Genomic DNA, 20868 nt, shown 5'->3' with positions numbered 1-20868 from the left:
TCTAGCAAAACCTATAAAACCAAAAATTGGGAAAACTTGCCAGCCACAATACAGAATGGTTAAAATGCAAATTCCAGCTGGCTGAAGCTGGAATCCAATACAGAATGGACAGGAAAAGGTACCATAAAGCAAACAAAAGTGCCAAAAAAGCTTTTTAGTCCAATAGCTTCCTTGAGACACAAAATCAAATCAAGGAACTCTTTAACATTTACTATGCAGTTATAAATCTGGAGTCCCTGAAAAGTAACACGTGCACAACCAAGAAATATTATGAAGACCTCCGTTATTTATTTGGAGTGAAAATCTTCCTACCGTCCAGTCCCTTCACCGTGGGTTCACTTGAATTTCATCCCATTCTAACCCAACAAGACTGGTCAGCTCTTGAGCCTGGATCACATAATGAAAGCGCGCAGTGCCTCTCTGCTCAGCCTGCTCAGGCTCATGCCTCACACAAATCTTCCCCTCTATCATGGTAGATGGCATCAAATGTGGTTAATTCACACTTCTATTCGGAAGTTTTCTAGAACCTCTGAAGCATGCCATCACCCCTCTTCTGAAAAATCAATCTGGAGATCCTAAAACCTTGCCTAACATCCTTTCCTTTGGCACATCATGGCACTGGAGGAGAGCTTCATCAGTACTTGGAACTTGAATACCTGTTCATGATTCAGACCTGCAAGGGGGCAGAATCAGCCTTATTTAACATAAGAATGAGCTGCCTTTGTCAATGAATAAAGATTGAAAAAAACAGCTTTTACACACATCAACTTTTCTGTGACTTACAACACTGTCCATCACCCCATTCCGAAACAAAGGATGGGAGCAGTGCTTAAGCATAAGTGGATCGTTTATCTCATGAATGCAATAGGTTCTCACCTACCACAGTCAAAATCAGGATGAGGTCTGTTGAATCATTTGTATAGCGAAATTGAGAGTGACATATCTCAAGAAACATTCCAGTCAGAGAGCGGAGTTTGGCACAAACTGTCATGGCTGCGTCCGTGTTAAGTCCTTCAGGCCCAGGGGGAAAAAAGGCTGCCCGACCACCTCCCTCCGCGTGCCCTGCCATCCTGATTGAGGGACCCCGCTAGTGGGGGAGGAGGCTACACCAGACCCAGAGATGCCCTGAGGACCAACCTGAGGAGCTTGTTTTTTTCCTGCTCATTGCTGTGCCCTGTTCCGGTACTTGAAACCAGATGCTTGCATGTGGGAGGTTGCATGCAGTGCCTCCCATCCCAGCATAGACTCACCTGATTCTCTTGCGGCCTTTGCTACTACTGGGCGCTGGTGCCTGGCTTCTGTGAGAAGAGAAAGGTCGGCTCAGAGAACAGGGTCAGACCCACTCCTGCTCCTGCCTAATTCCTCTGCCCCACCTGGATCTGCAACGCCCTACGGCCAATCCACATTGACGAGTGAAACTGGAGCAGCCTTCTTGGCAGTGCCCCCACTGCGACTTCACTTATTTCTGCGCTCCCCTCCCACAGGCGAGCCCCACTTAGGGTTGTGATTCCCCCATGGAGAGAGAGGGAAAGTGTTGGGGACACAGAGCCCCACCTGGGCTGCTTAGTTTGAGCTGCAACATCCTGTACGGAGGACCATGCTGCTTTGCCCCTTTTTCCCTTCCTTCTTGGGCCATTGACTATGGCGAGGGTCACCATCATGTCCACACCCCACTGACCCTGATGCTTACTAAGCTGGACCCTCCGCTTACACAGTCTCCCAACAGTCTGTTTTCTGCAGCCTGATGTTGAGGGAGGGGGCTCACCATTTGCCAGCACTGATGGTCCCTCACCTCCTGGGGATTTGGCCCACACCTGACACTTATGCGTCCTGCTGGTTGTTAGGGGGCCACTATTGTTTCATCATCTCCTCGGTTGCTACCTCAACCCTAGCTGCCTGCGTATAATAATCCCCTTGATCATGCCCTGGGTCCTGGCCTTCCTCCCGCCCCCATCCCTTTACTGTGTGTGCCTTCCTGGGAATCTTCCTCGCCCTGTTTTGTATTGCACCCCTGCTGTGAGGCAAACTGACGGCCATGGCTAGTGGTGAAGCCGCCCAACAAATTTTGGCAGTGGGGGGCACAGCTTGGGTCCATGGATGTGAAGATCTCGGACATTCCCATGGTAATGAAAGCCCTACGGGAGTCATTCTAAAGTAGATGACCTGGACAAGCGGACAACTAAAATTTGCCTAAATAAGGAGATCTATTTTCCATTCTCCTCATCATCTAAAACTTTGTTGGCTGAGGGGGTGCTACACAGTGTTGACTTTAGTCTTGCTTTTACACTCTACCATGACAGAACCAAGGATCTTTGAGCCAGATGTAGCAAAGGTTTTTCCCCATGCTGTGTCTATGGGAAAAAGTGTTTGTACATATGGCCCTTTGTTCTTTAACCAGCTCTGAATTGTTTTAACTATGCATATAGGCTTGTTTGTGCCGTCCACAGCACAAACTTACCTACAAAATATAAAAAGGATATATATATATATATATATATATATATCTCTTGTGAGTGCTAGGGGCATAGCTATCATTAGTGCAGTAGGTCCAGTGACGCACAGGGTTGTGAGAGGGGCAGTAAATCCACTTTTGGCTTCCCTTTTGCACCCCACCAAGTAGCAGAGAAAGGAGTCACTTTTTTAAAAATGCTTCCTTACATGCATTAGTGGCACTCTTACAATACCTTTGGTCAGATTACATTGGACAGTACAGAAGAAGCAGGAGGGAAAGGAGGGTGCTGGTATATGACATTGAAGCTGATCTTCATAGTGAAGAAGGAATCTGCTCAAGGGATAAATCTTACATGGAGCGTTGGAGCAAGAAGAGGACAGGTAGAGCTGCAGGGTAATTTTTATTACATCCAAGTTGAAAAAAGTAACACAATGAAAATAAACACAGAAAAATAAACCCATTTTCAAAATGTTACAAATATAATTGAATGTTTGTGGCAAACAATGTTCTCTTTCAAACCATCATCCTGATAGTTCAACAATATATCATATGTATAAATCCTGCTATAAAGACCTGAAGTAGCATTAGCAAAGCCAATAGGTCTCGTATTTGAGCCATATTGGCTTTGCCAGTACATTTTAGCCTTGCTGTACAGCATCCCAAATGCTGTGCGGTATGGCTAATATGAAAGAAGCCTATTGTGTCAGTTTCTAGGTGTGTGCACGACACGTGTGAACCTACAAAATTATTATTATTATTTTTTTTTATTTGACGATCCGCGTCATCTTTTTGGGGGAAGGGGGAAGACCAACACAGAGAAAGTGAGAGAGAGTGAGTGAGAGAGAGAGAGGGCGCAACTTGGAGCTGGTGGGGTGGGTAAAAGAAGCACAATGGCATGAGACCTATGTTGGCAGGGGCAGCACACAAGAGCAAGCACATTACAGGCTGGGAGAGGACCACACAGGTGAGAGAAAGCAGCGCAGAGTGGGGAAGCAAAGCAAACTGGGGAGACAACTGGAAAACATGCACTATCGGTGAGCGCCGAAACAAGAAAGAAAGAAGTAGCACCTGAAAAAGCAGGGGGTGTAGGAAATAGTAATGCATTCATGCTCCAAGGGAGGGACAAACAAAAGAGGCAGGAAAGACAACACATACTAAAGAAAAAGAAGCCAAAAAATGAGTGACAATGAAGCCAACCAATGGTAAGCAGTGGGCGGGATTTAAGCCCACTGTAAGCTGACAACATGTCACAATAGACAGCACACTTACTATCTAGTAGGTAAGGCCTACAATGAAGTTTTTTTTTATATTTATTCGATTTTATTGATATTCAACGATTACATACAGTCATATGGACAGCCAGGGTAAGTGAAAACATTCATTGTAGCAGTTATTACAGAGTTATCTGGAAGCACAAACTGTAGACAGCCAATCAGTAATGTAGAGGAGGAACATCACCTGTCATGTACTGCAGCAACAACAATGGTGAGGGCAATAGGCTCAACAGTGACCATAAGCGATTGATAGAGGCCAAGGAGCAGAAATCCAGACACGGGTAGTTGGAACCATTGAAGATACTCACCGCCCCAAGTAAATCGTAAATCCCACACCTGTCTCTTGACGGTGAATTATATGCTGCAGGATGTGTCTACCTCTTCCCTCCCGTCACTAGCGTCTGTGCCGTTGAAACTAGACAGATATGTTCCATATGATCCCCATATGTTGTGTGGTCTGTCACAAGAAGTAAGCCGGTCCCTGTACACATCGGAGTGCGTCCTGCTGTACGCCATCAGTGTACCATTCACTGAGCTGCGGTAATGGGCCGCGCGCCCCTTGAATAGCAACTCTTCGCTTTGCTAGCAGCGTTCCCATAGCAGCCAGTTGTCTGACTTCGGGACATCTGTCGTATCCCAGCAAGGCCAGTAGTGGATCTCTAGCCAGAGTAAGCCCCTTAATAGCCTCCAGTGCTAGAAAAAACTCCTCCCAGAATTCCTGAACTCCTGGCCAATACTACGCAAGATGTCCAAAGCCGACGTCATCTGCCCTCCATCGCATACACTGAGCGCTTTCTCGCAACCCATATCCAGCGAGTCTGACCGGAGTGTAGTATACCCGCTTTATATTCTCAAAGTAGATTAGTCTGTGCTTACTGTTAAGGGATACTGTCTGTGTGACCGAACAACGATATTGCCACGGGGTGTCTGTTATGGCGAGTTGTAGGTCCCTCTGACAGTCCAACCTAGGTTAAAAATGAAGTTGTTTTCAGTTAGGTGTGCGAGTCTGGAAGACAGATGACATCCGATTATGTGAATTCCTCTTGCAGAAATGATTGCTTTTTAAAACGGCACTTTTATATTGGTTACACTGTTATTATGTATCTTGGCAAGTGACATTACACACTTCATGAACGCCTAGAAGTAGTGTAGCATAATATTATTGGATCAAACTGTCTCTGTGCTCTCACTAAACATATCACAGAGGAGCTCAGATCATTACTGCTCCCCTTGAAGGTAAACATTCATTTCCATGCTTGCCTTTACAGTGCATGCCTTTAGCACGTATGCCTTTACCACGCACAGTAACTGTGAGTCCGGTACCTATATACGTATATATGTGTATATACGTATATATGTGTGTATATATATATATATATATATATATATATATATATATATATATATATATATATATATATATATATATATATTATGATGAGGAGCTTTATGTCCATCTCTGAACATATGTATTTTGAAAATTTATTCAGAACATTATCAAACCTATGAGTGAACACTGAATTGAAGTATCAAATTAATAAATTCGATTTTTGTATATAATTTAGTATAAAAGAATTGTGAGGGAACATATATTGAGGTGAACTTTGAGGATTATCTAATTATGAACCAAATGAAAAGGCTGATTATTGTCGAACTATTATTTATGATTATTTGTGTCCTTCTCTAACTTAAAATAATTAGATTTTTGAGTTACAAATTTTTATTACTGACATTATTTCATGAGGTTAATTTTTGAATGTATTATTTTTAATTAAATTTGGTATATACTTAGTTAAATCTACGTATTGTATAAAGAACTACTGTGACCAGAATGCATTCTAATGGTTTGTAAAGAAAGTAGTATAAATAGAGTTGATAGAGAAAGGACTGTAGAACCAAGAGGAAGACTGGCAATCATTCTTTGATTTTATATATACATATATATATATATATATATGTGTGTGTGTGTATATATATATCTATCGTTTGCTGTCTACTCAAAGTGTGTATCTATCTATCTACCTATATATATATATATATATATATATATATATATATATATATGAGAAAGAAATATATATTTTTACACAGGTATATAATGGAATTGAATTCATTCATATATTCATATTTAAGAAAAATGTATTTGGTATCACAGACATTTATGTATTTATTTTGTGCAAGACATAACATGTCACATTATGGCCAGTCTGTGAATTTGAGAACTAGACCTATACAAGTTGGGGGTTCAAGGGTCGATAAACTCCTACGAACAGTTGCCGAAAGGTACCTGTACAGCTGATCACATTACGTTGATGCTGATCAACGGATAGATCCCACTTATCACCTGCCTGCACAGTGTTACCTGATAAGTGGATCCTTGATGGGTAAGGCAGCCTATCTATAAGGCAACTGTCGGTTGCTTTCAAGTAGGTAGGTGCACTCCCTCCGCTTAGTGATGGAACAGAAGAAAATCCCTATCGCTCTTCCCTACTCCAGGAAAGTGGTCATGATCTGGATTTGGCGAATGCAGGTTCTCACAAAATAAAAGCAGATATTTTGCCCTTATTTTGTGGAGCCTTTAAATTAGCTGTGCAATCAAGTTCTTTGTGGATTTTGGACACTTTTCAATTGGATAAGCATATAAACACAAACATTCCGGATGCGAAGACCACGTGACTGTGTGGGTAGATCTGCCTTTTTAGCCCGGTTACACCCTAAATATATGAGATGATTGTTTTTTTTTGTGAAGGAGCAGCAATGGTGGAGTGTCCAGACCGCCCACTCTGGCGATACTGGATATGTGCTCCCAGGTGACTTGATGACCACAAGAACGGGCTGCGGGGTGGGGAGCGGAGAAGCCAACTGGCGCGCGTAGAGACCTGAAAGGCCTTGGGCTAGAGATGTCCTGGGAGGGCCCATGGCGGCCCACATATCCCGAGACCACACACTCAGATCAGCCTTTGCAGAGGGAATGGCTTTGTTTAGCCTTGATGCAAGTACAGTGCCCGTGTAGACCTTTTCCTTCGCTTATCCGGTGCTCTGACAGCCCTTTAACACCGTGTTCTTGTTGTCTTTTTCTTTTCAGCCAACTCTTCATCTGGCAGGCGCACAATGCCTTGTTTATCATTTGCTGTCTACTCAAAGTATTTATCTGCCACATGTCCGAAGAGGAACTGCAGCTTCACTTTACCTATCAAGAGAGTTCACCAGGATCCTATGGTAAGAACACAGTCGGAAATCAAGCGCTCATTGCCTTAAAAAAAAACATAAGTGAAAGCAATGTTTTGTACCAGTGGGGAGTGGAGGGCTCGTTTCGATCCTAGCTACATTACATTATTAGGCTTTTTGTAACCTGCCAACTACCAGGGCAGGCGAAGTGTTTTTGTTAAACCTGTTTTATAGCCTGGAAGTCGGGTGGCATAATCAACACAGCCTATTTCCGAAGCTGAATTGAAATAGTTATCATTTTTTAATTAACTCTATATGTATTAAAGAAAGGTTGAGTGACGCAGACCACAGAGAAGTGGAACTGCTGACACTGATGCTCTGGGCCTTGTGGGGTTTCAGTATTGATAATTCTCTGAGAGAGTGACTATTCTACCCCCTGGCTTTTAGGAGCTCTGCATGTTTGCAACACACTGTGGGAATGTGGAGAGTCCCTTTAAATGGCGGTGTTGGTCACCTTCTCAGCAACTTTTACAAGATTTCTTGTAAGCGCCGTATTTTACTAGGCGCTTTTCATTTCTTGCCTATTTGGTAAATGTGACATCTCAATTTGTCCACCAATCATAAGATTTACATGGCGGAGTATTTCATCTAAGTGATGCTAATGTTATGTTAAAATGCATTTATATAGCAAGTGCGATCCAAGTCTCTGGATCAAAATAAGTATGAAGGAAAGTATACTTCAGTGGAGGCACAAGGTTTGTGCGACCTTCTAGGACGTTCAACACTCCGTCCTCATTTGTAAGTCCCACAGGCAAGCAAAGGTAGCAAACAACATGCCAGCATTTTAGAGCAGAAAATTGTGAGATTTCGAAAAAAAAATCGGGGGCATGGATTTTCCCCATTGACTACTATTGAAGCAAAGGCAATTTTAGACGGAAGCCAAAAATAAGCCTTTTTCGGCTTTAAAATCTGGGCGTCTCCCGCCTGAATCAGGTCTTTTGGCACCATAGCTCCTCTGCAAGCATCAAACTACACACAAGAGCTGTGTCACTTGTTAGCTCTTCCCACATCTGTCCCTATGTGACACCAGGTGTGTGACTTGGGATGGCAGCCTACATCTGGTCTTCTTTAAATCACTGTCAAGTGCTCCTCCACTAATAGGCATCTGCCAGCCATAAGAGGCATTGTGGTCACGGAGCCAAGGACGCTAGCTTACCTTTAGAGACCCACTGCTTACATTTTCACAAAAGATATGCCTTTGCAGCATTTGGCACTCTGGTGAAATGTTTTTCTATATGAAGAAAAATATTGTTTGAACCTGTTTTAGGGGCTGGGGCAATGATCATACATCTTTGCCACACCCCACATGCTAGATAGGAAGGGTGACTCATTCCTGTAGTCATGGTGCACTTCATTCTAATGATCACCACGTGAAAGCAACAGGCCTCTCCAAAAAGGGCCACAAAATTGGAGAAACAAACCTAGAGATGGGGCTGAAGAGCCAGCCATTTAGACTGCACTCCCAACAGGCTGAGTGGAACAGGATTCAGAAAGAAATGAAACCGGTAGTAGAGGGACCAGAAAATAAACAGGCAAAAACAGGGTCAAATTAAGTAACTTCCCGGACAATAAACACCTTGATAAAGAGGTACAGAAACGTTTTTAGCACCTATACTGCGGGCTGGAAATCTTTAAATAGGGCAGAACAAGAAATTGCCTCCAGGAAGTGTGGCTTCCAGGATGGATTGGGAATGGGTTAGTGACAGTGGAGGTGAGAGAGGTGAAAGTTGAGGACAGTGAGAAGGACTTCACAGACTCCTTGTTAGGGAACCATGCACGACTAGGACAGGTTGGAGACAGCCCTTACAGGCAATACGTGTACCCTGAGAAAGACAAGCTGCCATTATTCTCCAAATTTTGGCCCTGAGGGGGTGGAACAGAGACAGGAAAGGTAAGGTGCACTTGAGAATATAGAATGTGGCCATAGCACCCAGCTAAAACCCATTATCAAATACTTCTCCTGGACCAGACGAGAACGCTGTTTGCAGCTGTCTCTTTGAGCGTCACGTCAGCCAAAATGAGGAAATCTGACTCGTTTGCAGTTCTCCGAAATGGAGAGCAGTACCACGCCTCAGTTATGATCAGATCAGACACGCATCTGAGACGTGCACATCAATGTACAGATGCTAACTGTTACTGCGTTCCCCATAGGGATGCTCATCATATGGCTACAGTCCTCTAGAGGAACTTTCATCCCTGGAACCAACATGTAGAATTCAGTTGCTAGGCAGGAGCTGAAACGTTTAGGCAACTGTCTTTCCAAAGCCAGCCTATCATACAAAGCTCACCTGGCTTGTTAGGATGAAAATATCAATAGATTTTCGTTTTTTAATTTTTGTTTCTAGATTCTTAGTTTATTTGTTGTTTTCAGAAACAGAGAAAATAAACAAGAAACAAACAGTTTGTAATAGAAAGAGGTCTCAGAGTTGCTCTAAATAACTTCGTTTTGTAAAGCGACCATAGACCTATACCCTAAGCTCTGAGGGAAAATAAGCTTCTTCATTTTAGAAAATACATGACTGAGATACTTTTGTGATGGAGTAGCCCTTCCACCAAACTCTAAATCAGAGCCCTAGTCTTGGGGTGGCACCTTTGATTTAAGACACAACTCTGTAGTACAGAGAGTTTGGGAAGTACAGGAGGATGTTGATGCCTTCAAGGACATAGAGCATTCTTGGAGCTCCTATATTGTGTGACCTCAAAGTGGGTTTGGATTTTGACATGTTGTGTTTAGGGCAACAGGATTATCTAGTACCCTAGGAGGAGGGGTTTTAAGTGACAGGCAAGAGAAGGTGGCATCATAGTATAGAATAATCAAGTGGGTTTGTGTGTGTATTGCTTGCATTGAATGCTGTGTAGTTTACAAGCCAAGGCTCCTGTGTCTGACAGGCCTGAATTAGCCTTTTTTCTCTGAGACAAATTAGATGAGTAGTAGTAAAATCCATACTGTTAGACCTCAACAAGTTCACTTTGTAGAACCACAAATGGAAAGGGAACGCGCGCCACAAACATTTGAAATAAAGCTGTTATAGAAGATGGACGAAACAAAAGAGATGCGAAAGAGGCTCACATGAGGCAGCATAGTAAGCCGTGCAGTGATGGACAGAGTGAGCCAAACAAAATGAGAGAAAGTGTCACAAGCCATGAATGAGCAGAAATGAAAAACAAACTATTAAAATGTAAAAAAAGAAAAAATACTTGTATTGCTAACAGTGTATATTTCTGGGAAGGCAATTTAGTTAGGTCCAAATAGAATAAGCAACATAATTTGAGTCTGGTTTCTCATATATAATTATATTTGTCGAGACAAATATGTTTGAAATGTAGGATGTTGGCTTGTAATGCTGAATCTCACATTTCTATTTTTCCCAATAGAAACAAGCACAGAATCTGAAGATCTGGTTGAGGAGTTGTTATGCTGCCTCATACACCTCATTGTTGAAGTTCCTCTTTTGTAAGTGTCAGGATTTAATTGGACTTTATTTCAGAACATGTATTAATAAAATAGCTAAAAATGTGTGGGTAAAGGTTTCAGTTGAACGCCATCTGGAAAACATAAATTGAATTTCTTTCACGACCTAGTGATGTCTACCTATTAATCAACAAGTATGGGAATTTCAAACTGCATGTATGTTTGCGCGTACTTATAGAGCGCTAACCTAATCAGAGGCAGTAGAGCGCTGTGCAAGGCCCAGGCCGAGATTATGACACATAGGGGGGGTCAGAGGGCAGTGATGGGAGGGGCAGACATGGCAGTCTGCGGAGTATATGTGGCTATGTAATGTGCTGAGATCTAATCTTCTTTAAGAACTGCAGGAGGGTGGGGCAGTTCTGATGGTTAGGGTGGTGGCAGTACCCAGAAATTGGTGCTTTTGATGTACAAGGCCTATTTCCAGGCCTTTAATGTCTTATATTTTCTCACATCCTTTCTGATACTGATTGGAACCCTATTTGTTGGTTTAGCGTGATCTGGTTGAGATGGTTACCTTGTCAGCCAGATAGGTAGGAGGCTGTAGCAAAAGGAAGGAAATCTGCCTTTTCTGCTTTGCCACTCTAGATTTTTTTTGCCTTTTTTGGACTTTTTGGGCTGCTATTGTGCACTATGAATGTGCTATTCAGTGCCACGATGTTTCAACTCTGGCCCTAAATTGGTATTGGTGAAATGGTTTCATACAATTCACCTGTTTAAAGCAGTGCTTAATTTGTGCTTGTTGTTTCCGGTGCTGAGCACCGGCACTTATTTTTGAGGGCACGCGCTTATTTTTCTGCCTCAAGCATTTACTGCAAGCAAAAGACACATATGGGAAAGACGGAGGAAGAGAAAAACGAGAACGCTTCACAATGGGAGACAGCAAAAAGCTGCAAGAGTGAGCTGAAGGGGCAGGGAGTGGCTTTAAATGGATTGAAGAGGCCCGAGATGGCTTCAGAATTACGCTGCCTCAGGATTCCATGTTCGCACATTTAATTGCAGCAACCGGGTGTTTAAAAGGAGGGCTTTGAGCACTGGCACGTCTTTATTTACAAATTAAGCACTGATTTAAAGGTACAGAAAGCGCACCAGTTGTATCAAGGTTAAGTGTCATATGTGGGCTGCAATATGCATGTACACCACCCCATACGTTACTAAAAATAAATTGGCCTCAGGAGCACCACTGTGCTCTGGCCTGCCTGCAGTTTAACACTACAAAGAACAAAGTGATAGAAGGGATGCTTGTATGAATCTCAGCCACTGGCGATCGCTTTTCTAGTTCATGCTAGACAGACACTTGTTAGCAAATTAATCTTGTCTCTGTCCCAATAGGAATAGAACAGTCCAAACAGCCACATCAGTAAGGTATGGCTTGAATCATCTGGCACAGTGAGCAAGGGACCCCTTTCTGGTCATATCTGTCGCACGTCTACTGTAACATATGGGAAAGTGATGGGAGGAATGCTTAAATAAGACTCAGGCACTGATGGTCTCTTGGGCCACAATTCAATGCTTTGCCTTCTCCAGCACTCTTGACATATATCTGCCATATGCAAATCAGCCTTGGTTCTGCTCCTATAGGAAAAGTCCAATCTGAACTGCCAAACCAGGTACCCTCCAGGCATGAACACAAACAACCCAGTGCTGTTTTTGGCCTACCATAGTCCTGCTGACTCAGTGTTTCACAAAAAACAATCATAGATGACTCCACCAGAGCAAGCTAAAGCCTTTAAACTTGGGATTTTCTTCTCTTTCCTCTCCCTAACTGCACAACCAGGCACCTGACATCCTAAAATGGTATCCAGCCCCCATTGACTGAGCCATATCCCTAGAGTTGTTGCTGGATAAGAAACTAGACCTGCAATCTAACCAAGGACTAGAATACAGACTTGAGTAATTAAGAAGCTGAAATTAATTCAAGCTTTCTATCCGTCACTTTTGTTTTCTTCTGAGCTGCAGTTTAAAAGCAGTACACTAACACGTCAAAGAAAAATGCCTTCACCAGGTAATAAAACCTACTTTTATATATTAATAAGTCACACCTAAAATGTGGCTTGTAAACGTAAAGGACAGTGTGCCTAGTATATAAAATTTAAAAAAGTCACACTTCATATTTGAAATAGTTGCCCTAACAATGACTGAAGGCCTAAACACTATTTTGAAAATCTGATTTAAAGGTGGTCAATTTTTTGGGAAAAATTAATTTTCTAAAAATATACATTTGGCTGCCTGCAATAGCTTAAAATCAGCTCTTCCACTCATACCTCCAGAGGTCAGTACGCATTCCTAGCTGAAGTTACCATCCTGCCTGCTATAGGGCAGTTGCCTGGCCTTTGGACTATGGAAGGCAGAGGAATTATAAACAGCTCACCATGAAGCAGGGATTATCTGTCGGGACAAGGCAGATACAGGTATCAGAACAAAGGACAGCCTTAACGCTAGAGGCATCCTATAGAGCCCTTGGACTAAGTCTAAAGGTAAATCCTAGGGCCAGGACGAGGTGACAAATCCATCCGAGCAACAAAGTGACGTCAGTACCTACGAACTCCAGCTTGGTCCCACCTGGAGCTTTTGGTGCCAAAACCAATGGCTTCACATGGAATGCGATGATGAGGCATCCAGCCTAAAGGGATCCCAGCCTGCTTCAGCCCTGGACCTTGCTCAGCCAATGTTTTTTTGACTTTCAGAGACTTACGGCCTGATTTAGATTTCGGCGGATGTGTTATTCCGCCACAACGGTGACGGATAGAGCGCCCCCGAAATATAAATCTTATTATATCCTACTGGATTTATATTTTGGTGGATGGGCTGTCTGTCATCATTGTGATGGAGTAATCTGTCCGCCGGAATCAGGCCCTATTTCTAAAGGTCAAAACTTTGACCATGATGGACCCTCTTGATGTATCTAACCTACCCTGTCTGTTGGCCTAAAACCGTGCACCTGTCCAGGCCAGCCACGAGCTGCTATTTTTCATTGGTGCGTTATTTGTTTTGGTTGTTTTTATGTCTTACATTTTTAAAAAGTCACGTCTCCAGGATCCCATTATCCTGTTCTAATAATCCTGTTGCTTTTTTGCTCATTAAGATGTTCCCTGTATTTCTAAATTGGTTTGTGAATGGTATGTGTTCTGTTCTTTACAAATTGTTAGTGCTGCTCGAATTTAACACCTGCATAGTTAATAACCTACAGTAGCATAGAAGATAATGCAGCTCTGCGAGGGAGTGTGTTTCAGTGGAGTTCCATCAGGTTCATATGGTCCAATTTCTTAAGGCTTCTGATGATGTGTGGTGCACCTTTTATAATGCATTTTCGGTGTCCGTTGTCGAATCAAAGAGTTATTCTTGTAAGGTTTTGCCTCCCTCCAAATATGAGAGTACAAGAACCTGGATGGCATTTCTGAACTCCTTTTCGGGGAGCAACAGTATCACTTTTTTGATGAAGAGCTGTTAACATTACCCATTAGCCTTCTCTACATGCTCTCTGAGGGACAGGTCAGTATCCAACGTGAAATAAAGTGATTTGCCATTGATTGATATTTTGTTAATGATAGTCATCCAGGTGCATGTCACTATGACAAGTTTGGAGCTGTTGTTGTTAAGAAATAAGAGGAATTCTGCCTCAGTTAAGTTTCAAGTATACTGGACTTCCAGGTCTGGGGAAAGAGGAGGCAGTGCCTGTAATGCTGAATGTTGAAAGCTTTGGATTTCTTCATGTAAAGTTGGGATGATTGCTGTATTGGGGAATTTGGATGTTCTTGTCCAGAGAGGGCCTTGATGAAGTATGCGAGTAAGAGAAAGTCTTCATAAGTGGTGATTCTGCAATTAAGAAAATGCTGATGGAAGACAATTGCTCAGAATTCAGTAGAATGAGTGACGGAAGGGTTTTAGAAATAATTCTGTTGGTAGGTTGTCAGATTTTGTATATCTGTTTGCTGATAAAATGGATGATGGCATTGCAATTGCTGGTGAAGTTGGGAATTGGAGACTTAGAGGTGAATGGCACATGGTTAATTGTCTTGAAGACATGTCTACTTCTTTTGGATGATTCATTGATGGAATTGGTGTAATATTTGGATTTGGCTGACATAATGCGTTGTCTCTTTGTTGACCAGAGAAAGAGGTTCTAATTTTCTACCATTTCCTTTTTTGTTTGAGAATGATGATTTTTTTGGAAGGAGAGGTTTTTGTAGTTCTAAGGTACCAGAGGTTTTAGGGTACTGTCTTGTTTTTTTGTGGGGCTTGAGCATGGATGTCTTCAGGAGTTTTCAGGAAAGTGCTGAAGACTTTGAGAAGGGTACTGACATTGGATGTGGAGGAGGCTGTGTTCAGGAGAGAGCTAAGTTTGTATTGCAGGTTGTCAATGGAGAAATCCTTGATGGAGCATCTGGTGTTTGTTAGTCACTTGGTTATGAAGTAGGGTGGTGAGGGTGGTTGTTGGGCGAGTATAGTTCAAGAAAATAGGTGGTTTGCAGTGATTGTAGAGGAGTGGACTAGGTCGTGATTGTGACCTTTGGCATGGGTTGGATTGAAGATATAGTTTGCCCAGGTTGAAGGAGAGCGAGGTTTCACTGAGGTTGACGTCCTAGAGGATAGTGGTGTGTATTCTGTGTTTGCCTCTGGTGCAGGGCCAGGAGGGCTATTGAACGACTGCATGGCCTTCCTCAACTTGTGGGTTTAATCTGTGTGATGCCCTCTGCAACCTGTTGTCATAAAGCCATCAAGGATGCCTAGGTATTTAAAGGCCAGCCATGTTTCTGCAATGAAGTGTGCATCAAGGATGTGTGATGTATGATGAGGTCTGTGATGCCTGGAGAATGGAGTACTACAGAACATGCATCTATAAGCGTGAGGTGGAGGATCTGTTTTGTGTTTTTTTGTGGGTGAGTATGGGACATGGAATGAACTTGGAACTACATGCTTTACACATGTTTGTGTTGTGTGAGTGTGAATGTGGGGATGACCTGTGTGATGGGCAGGGTATGGGAAATGTTGTGGTGCCTCCAGTTGGATGCTGATGGTTTTGGCCCAAACGGACCAAACTAGTGATTCCCTCATCTACTACATTGTTCACCTGGATGATAAAATGCTCAAGAATACTTCTGAAAAGTCTCTGAAGAGTTTGTCCGTCCTGTTGGTTGGCAAGTAGGTATGGAGTTCAAAAATTGTGCAAATTGTTTAAAGGGCTGTGTAGGAGCCCACTAGAAACCAATCAAAGAAAAAAAAGTCAGCAAAAGTCATCTGAATATGTGAATCCAAATGCATGCAAGATAAATAGAAATCAACCATACGTTTGCCTTGTAGCTGATCAAAAGTATGTATTATTTTGCCACTAATCTCTGAAGCACTGGCTGAACTTGATGATAGGCTGCAGAGTGTTTGAGCTTTCCTGTACAATTGCACAGTTGAGAGTAGACACGGGCTGCCAGGATTCATTATGCCTGAGTACAGAAAAGGGCTGCCACAACTTATGTCACGCTCTACAAATTCACACAGTTAGATTAAAAACGGCTGCCAGAGTTAACTCTGTCGCTCGGAATGCATGTAGTGAGTGCAGCAAAGGGCTATCATTGTTCTTCCAAATGTTCACAGTGAGAGCACAAAATGGCTGGCAGAATTCATTATGTCTCTCCATGAAAGAAAGCCTTTCCAATACCATGCTAGCTTATACTATTGCACTCAATGAGAGTTTAAGAGGGCTGCAACATTCCCTGCTGCTCTTAAAAACGTACACAGTGACAGCAGGCAAGGGCTGCCGGAATTCATGCTGTCTAGTGCACACATGTGCACAGTGATAGCAAAAAAAATGCTGCCAAAATTCATGCTGCCCATTCCATACACATGCACACAGTGGGAGCAGGAAATGGTGATTGTCTCAAGAAAATGTCTGGCTTATATGTAGCATATAACACTGCACAGATTCCACAGGGGATGTTGGATTTCATCACACGAAAAAAAGAGTCAGTGCTGGGACAGAAAAGTCCTCTGCATGGTAAGAGATGTGTACCCCTGCCTTAAGTGTTCAATGGTACTGTTGTATGGATCCCTAGTACTGATTTTTAGGTCAAGCGCTCCGGCCTGTTGTAATCTATCTGTGGGCTTTTAACCATGCCCACCACATGCCCATCACAATCACTCGTTCATGGGCTTGCCTTTCAAAAATCCTTTAGTCATCATTGGTAAATGCTTTACGTTTGTCCCTCCTTGGGGCAGATTTTCTTACCGCCTTGGCCATTGACCCTGTTACATGGATAATTGCACGTTTGCCAATACGTTTGATTGCAAGCAAACTTCTTTTTCCTTTTGTGTCTCTCCTTCACGTTCATGGCAGCTGTGGCGCTTTAAATGTGCTCGCTCATGTCAATGGTTTTACTTTTAATTTTTAATTTATATGGCAAGAAAAGTCCAGTTAGGAATTCACAACACTAATAGCTCTAACTCGAGCAAACACGAAACCCATTGCATCGCAAATGCTTGTTTTTGTTGTAGTCAGTCACGGATCATGCGTGCCCACCATGACCTAGGCCTGTCTCATGGATTGAGGTCCTTTTGGACACGGAGGGGTCCCCAAAGCGCTACACACATAATGGTGGAAGGCTACCACCTCCACCAGGAGTTAATCAGCACCGGCGTGGTGGTAGCAACATACTGTATAGTGATCAATAGTAGTGAATAGGACCTTTTTACCGTGTCACTGGGGTGAAACCTGCATGCCAAATCACCTTTTTAAAAGTTCAGCTGCTGTGTGCGAAACTCACCCCTTGGCCTACATCAAGTAGATGTGGAGTGATGCACAGTGCAGTAGTAGTTGCTGAGGGCTGGATGTATGTGTGCTTGGGAAAGATGTAGAGCAGGAATAGAACAGTACTGTGCAGTGCATGTACTGGGTGTATGTATACCTGTGAGGAATACATTACATAAGAGATGTAGTGCTGTGCAGTGTGTGTGCAATGAAACCATGTACTGGGTGTATGTGTGCTTGTATGAAGTACAGTACATGTAGGGTGAAGTATTGTGCAGCGCACATGGTGAACGTTTGTGCTGGCAGTGTGTTTGTAAATAGCACATGGTTAAATGTAAACATTTTCAGTGCTGAACAGTGCACACAGACTGAGGCCCTCATTACGAGTCTGGCGGTCTTAAGACCGCCAGACTCGGGGTAGCGTTTGGACCACCTCCAATGCCACCACCACTTTTTTGCTGGCTGACGTCCAGTCGTAATCCGCCAGGGCAGTGCTGCCCAGGGAATTACGACTCCCGTGTCTGCTAGCTTTTGCATGGCGGTTCCACCGCCATGCAAAAGTTGGCAGAGACGGAGTTCCAGGGGCCCCATGGGGTCCCCTGCACTGCCCATACACTTGGCATGGGCAGTGGCAGAGCCCCCATGGGAAGCCCAGTCACGCTTTTCACTGCTTGAATTACAGGCAGTGAAAAGCGACAGGTGCTATCGCACCTGACGCACAGCAACATTGCCGCCGGCTTGATTATGAGCCGGCGTCAATGTTTGTGGATAGTTTCTCGCTGGGCCAGCGGGTGGAAACTCATAACAGGGCCAGCGGGGTAAAGACCGAACTGGCGGTCTTCCGACCTAAAGACTCGTAATGAGGCCCTGAGAGAGATAGATAGAGAGAGAAAGTGAGTGCTGAAAGCATGTGTACTTGTTGTGGTAAAATGCGTTGAGGCAACAATGCTGGACATGGACAGTAAGTGTTGTTACAAGAAATGTAGAATATATATGCAAAAATATAATGCAACAACAGACATTGGCAGAAAGTGCTACGCAGGTATATGAAATAAAAGAATACTGCAGGCCCAAATCCAGTGCAGACCAAAATAAGGTAAAGAGTTCATTTAAGGACACTGAAATAAATAACTTGAAAGAGTTGCAGTTAAAAGCTAAATTTTGCTTAGCAAACATGTAGGTTCTTACGATTTTAGTCATGCAGGCTCACTGACACATACTTTGTGTTTCCAAAAAGATCTTAAACCTGATTAGACAATGAGTGCAGAAAATCTAATCAACTCAGACTACACAGAGATTTTAGGGTTACAATGATAAGGCACACATGGTATTAAAATTGTAATTGCTACAAAAAAGAATGTATTCAAGAGTGAAGAATGGTTAGTTTATCGAGCATTGTTAAAGCCACAAGTGAAGAATGTGTAGAAGATTAGTTTGGAGTTAGGCGTTACGGGGTCACAGGTGTTTTTCAGTTTCAATCTGTGACTGACTGGCCAATCATTATTTACTGTTTTGTAATAAAGCATTGTGTGATTTTGTATACAAGAGGCTGTCTGTGCCAAATCAACAAGAGACCAGCTGCCTGCGTGTGTGAGGAGGGTCGATCTCCCTGTTGCGACAGTAAAGGACTGTCTTTTCATTGCCACAGAAGTGTTTATCTTTTTTCTTCCATTTTTAAGTTTTTATTTACCCTGCAATAGTTGTCAAGCCAAATAAAAGGTCTCCTGCTGCATAGGTTATTGCGCATCTTTGACTGGTAAGTAGCTGCCATGGCTTCTGCCTGTGCACGGGGGCTAAGAAGGATTCGGGGGACTGCTGTCTTTTAAACATGAGGGAAAGTGAGATCTGATGTTTAATGCTCTTTATTTGCTATTTGTCTCAATTTTCTTGGCAGTAATAAACACATATGTTGACATATAAGGTTATAAGAGAAACTAAGGGTCTCGTGGTTCAATTGCTGTTCCTAGCAACGGACTAGAACTGGTTAATGTGGGGAATTTGAAATTCATATGGAGCCGAATATATGTTTCTTGTTGACTTAGAGGGGCAGCTGAAAAGCTGATGTTGCTACACTTTACCTCCAGAAAAGACCTAAACACTCCAATTACTGACCTGGACCTAATGTCGAAGTCATTCCGTGGTCTGAGAGACTCATGGTTTGAAAAGGTTATCTTCTCTGAGCGCTGAGAAAAGTGACCAGGGGTGCCCGGTTGCATTCACTGTTTAGAGTAGAATATTGTTGATTAATTGGGGACTGCATAACCAATTAACTTCTTCTTCCTAAGGACGAGTTAAACGTAGTCAGTTTGAGTAATTCGTAATTGGAGATTGCCAATGCATGTCTAATTATTTGTAATAGAGGGATAGTGTACCCCCAAGCACAAGCTGGGCACTTAAAATACTACTCTGGATCTAATATTTAGAAGCCAGTCTGTGGTCTCAGGGACGCATAGTTTGAAAAGGTTATTCTCTTTAGGCGCAGTGGGTTGCCGGTTGTATTTACCATTTAGATTTAGAAACATGGTGATTCATATTTAGGAAATAGTTGATGTGTTAATTTTTTTATGCCGATGGTGAGTGTGTATGTGTATGAATGAAGTGGCCACTGTGTGACTTTGTGTGTAATGTAGCATAATGTTCTTTTAATATGTATTGTATAAATGACAAAGACAAACATTGTTACATTTTTCTGCTTTTAAAAATATTTGTGTAAGTTTTAAAAGAAGAATGATATTTGGCCAGAGAGATAAAAGGTTAAACATATTGGGAAGACGAGTAATTATGGAGACTCCCTTACCACATACACAGAAGGTTTTTTCCCATAATCATCCACCCAAAAACTTACGTATCCCTGGGCAAAAGAAGGGACATGCAATGATTCAATAATTGAGCATATTGTTACCTTCCTCAGGAGTGAGTATGAGGGAACCAAATTACAAAAAAGAGAAACTATTTTATGAAAAATCTAAGGCCTCTAAAAAATGAATTCCCCTAATGCCTCATCCTTTTCCCCACCCCCATACGATTCTATGAGTACCTCTTCCAAGGTATCCAATATTTACACAGTGGTGCAGCTGAAAGAAGCTGCAGTGGGATTTGAGAACCCCGAAATTGAGACCCCTTCACAATTGCCAAAAGCTACCTCTAATGTTGCTTCACAAATGCCAAAGCCAAAATATGTGAGCACACCTAGGCAGCAAGTAAAGATAAATGAATCTCAGTTTTCAGGGCAATTAGAAGTACAGTGCACCCCACATTTAGACCCAGCTTCTCCAGAGGAGGACAGAAGTGATGAACCAGTCACACGATTCATAAGCAACATTGCATTTGTTGCAGAGGAGACACACACCAGGAAGGATAGTTTGGGAACAAATGTCTACCTCAGAGTGAAGAAATGCAGATGATGTTAGATGTAGTGATTATGTGGACAGAACTGCTAGTATGGCATGATGGCCAGCATCCCAAAAAATAGATAGGACTAAAGGTAGTGTACCACTTTCGCAGAAGGAGAAAGGGAGCGTAATAGTTTCTCCAGAAAGTGTTTGAGTGGTTATCACAAAGTGAGAGTAGGGGAGTTTCTGAGAAGTAACAAATAAGATAGAGGCAATATATAAGTGTGCGAATAGTATGGGTGAGCTTCTTCGACCCTCAAGAGTAAGGCACTCTATCTATGATATTGATATTCAAGGAATACCCATTTATTGAT

At 42.7% G+C, this 20868-nt stretch overlaps 1 protein-coding gene across 2 annotated transcripts in view; it reads left to right on the top strand.

Annotated features, from left to right (window-relative positions):
* The window catches only part of DYM (dymeclin), a 917326-nt gene that overhangs the window by 146370 nt on the left and 750088 nt on the right, over window positions 1-20868 (top strand). For both annotated transcript variants that reach the window (XM_069219181.1, XM_069219183.1), the window contains exons 5-6: window positions 6812-6945; window positions 10330-10408. In XM_069219181.1, coding sequence (XP_069075282.1) covers window positions 6812-6945; window positions 10330-10408 — 213 coding nt within the window. The remainder of the gene's footprint in view (window positions 1-6811; window positions 6946-10329; window positions 10409-20868) is intronic.

Source organism: Pleurodeles waltl, chromosome 1_1, assembly GCF_031143425.1.
Source record: "Pleurodeles waltl isolate 20211129_DDA chromosome 1_1, aPleWal1.hap1.20221129, whole genome shotgun sequence".
Classification (NCBI taxonomy): domain Eukaryota; kingdom Metazoa; phylum Chordata; class Amphibia; order Caudata; family Salamandridae; genus Pleurodeles; species Pleurodeles waltl.
The sequence above is the reverse complement of the archived record's forward strand: the minus strand, read 5'-3'. Positions and strand labels throughout refer to the sequence as shown.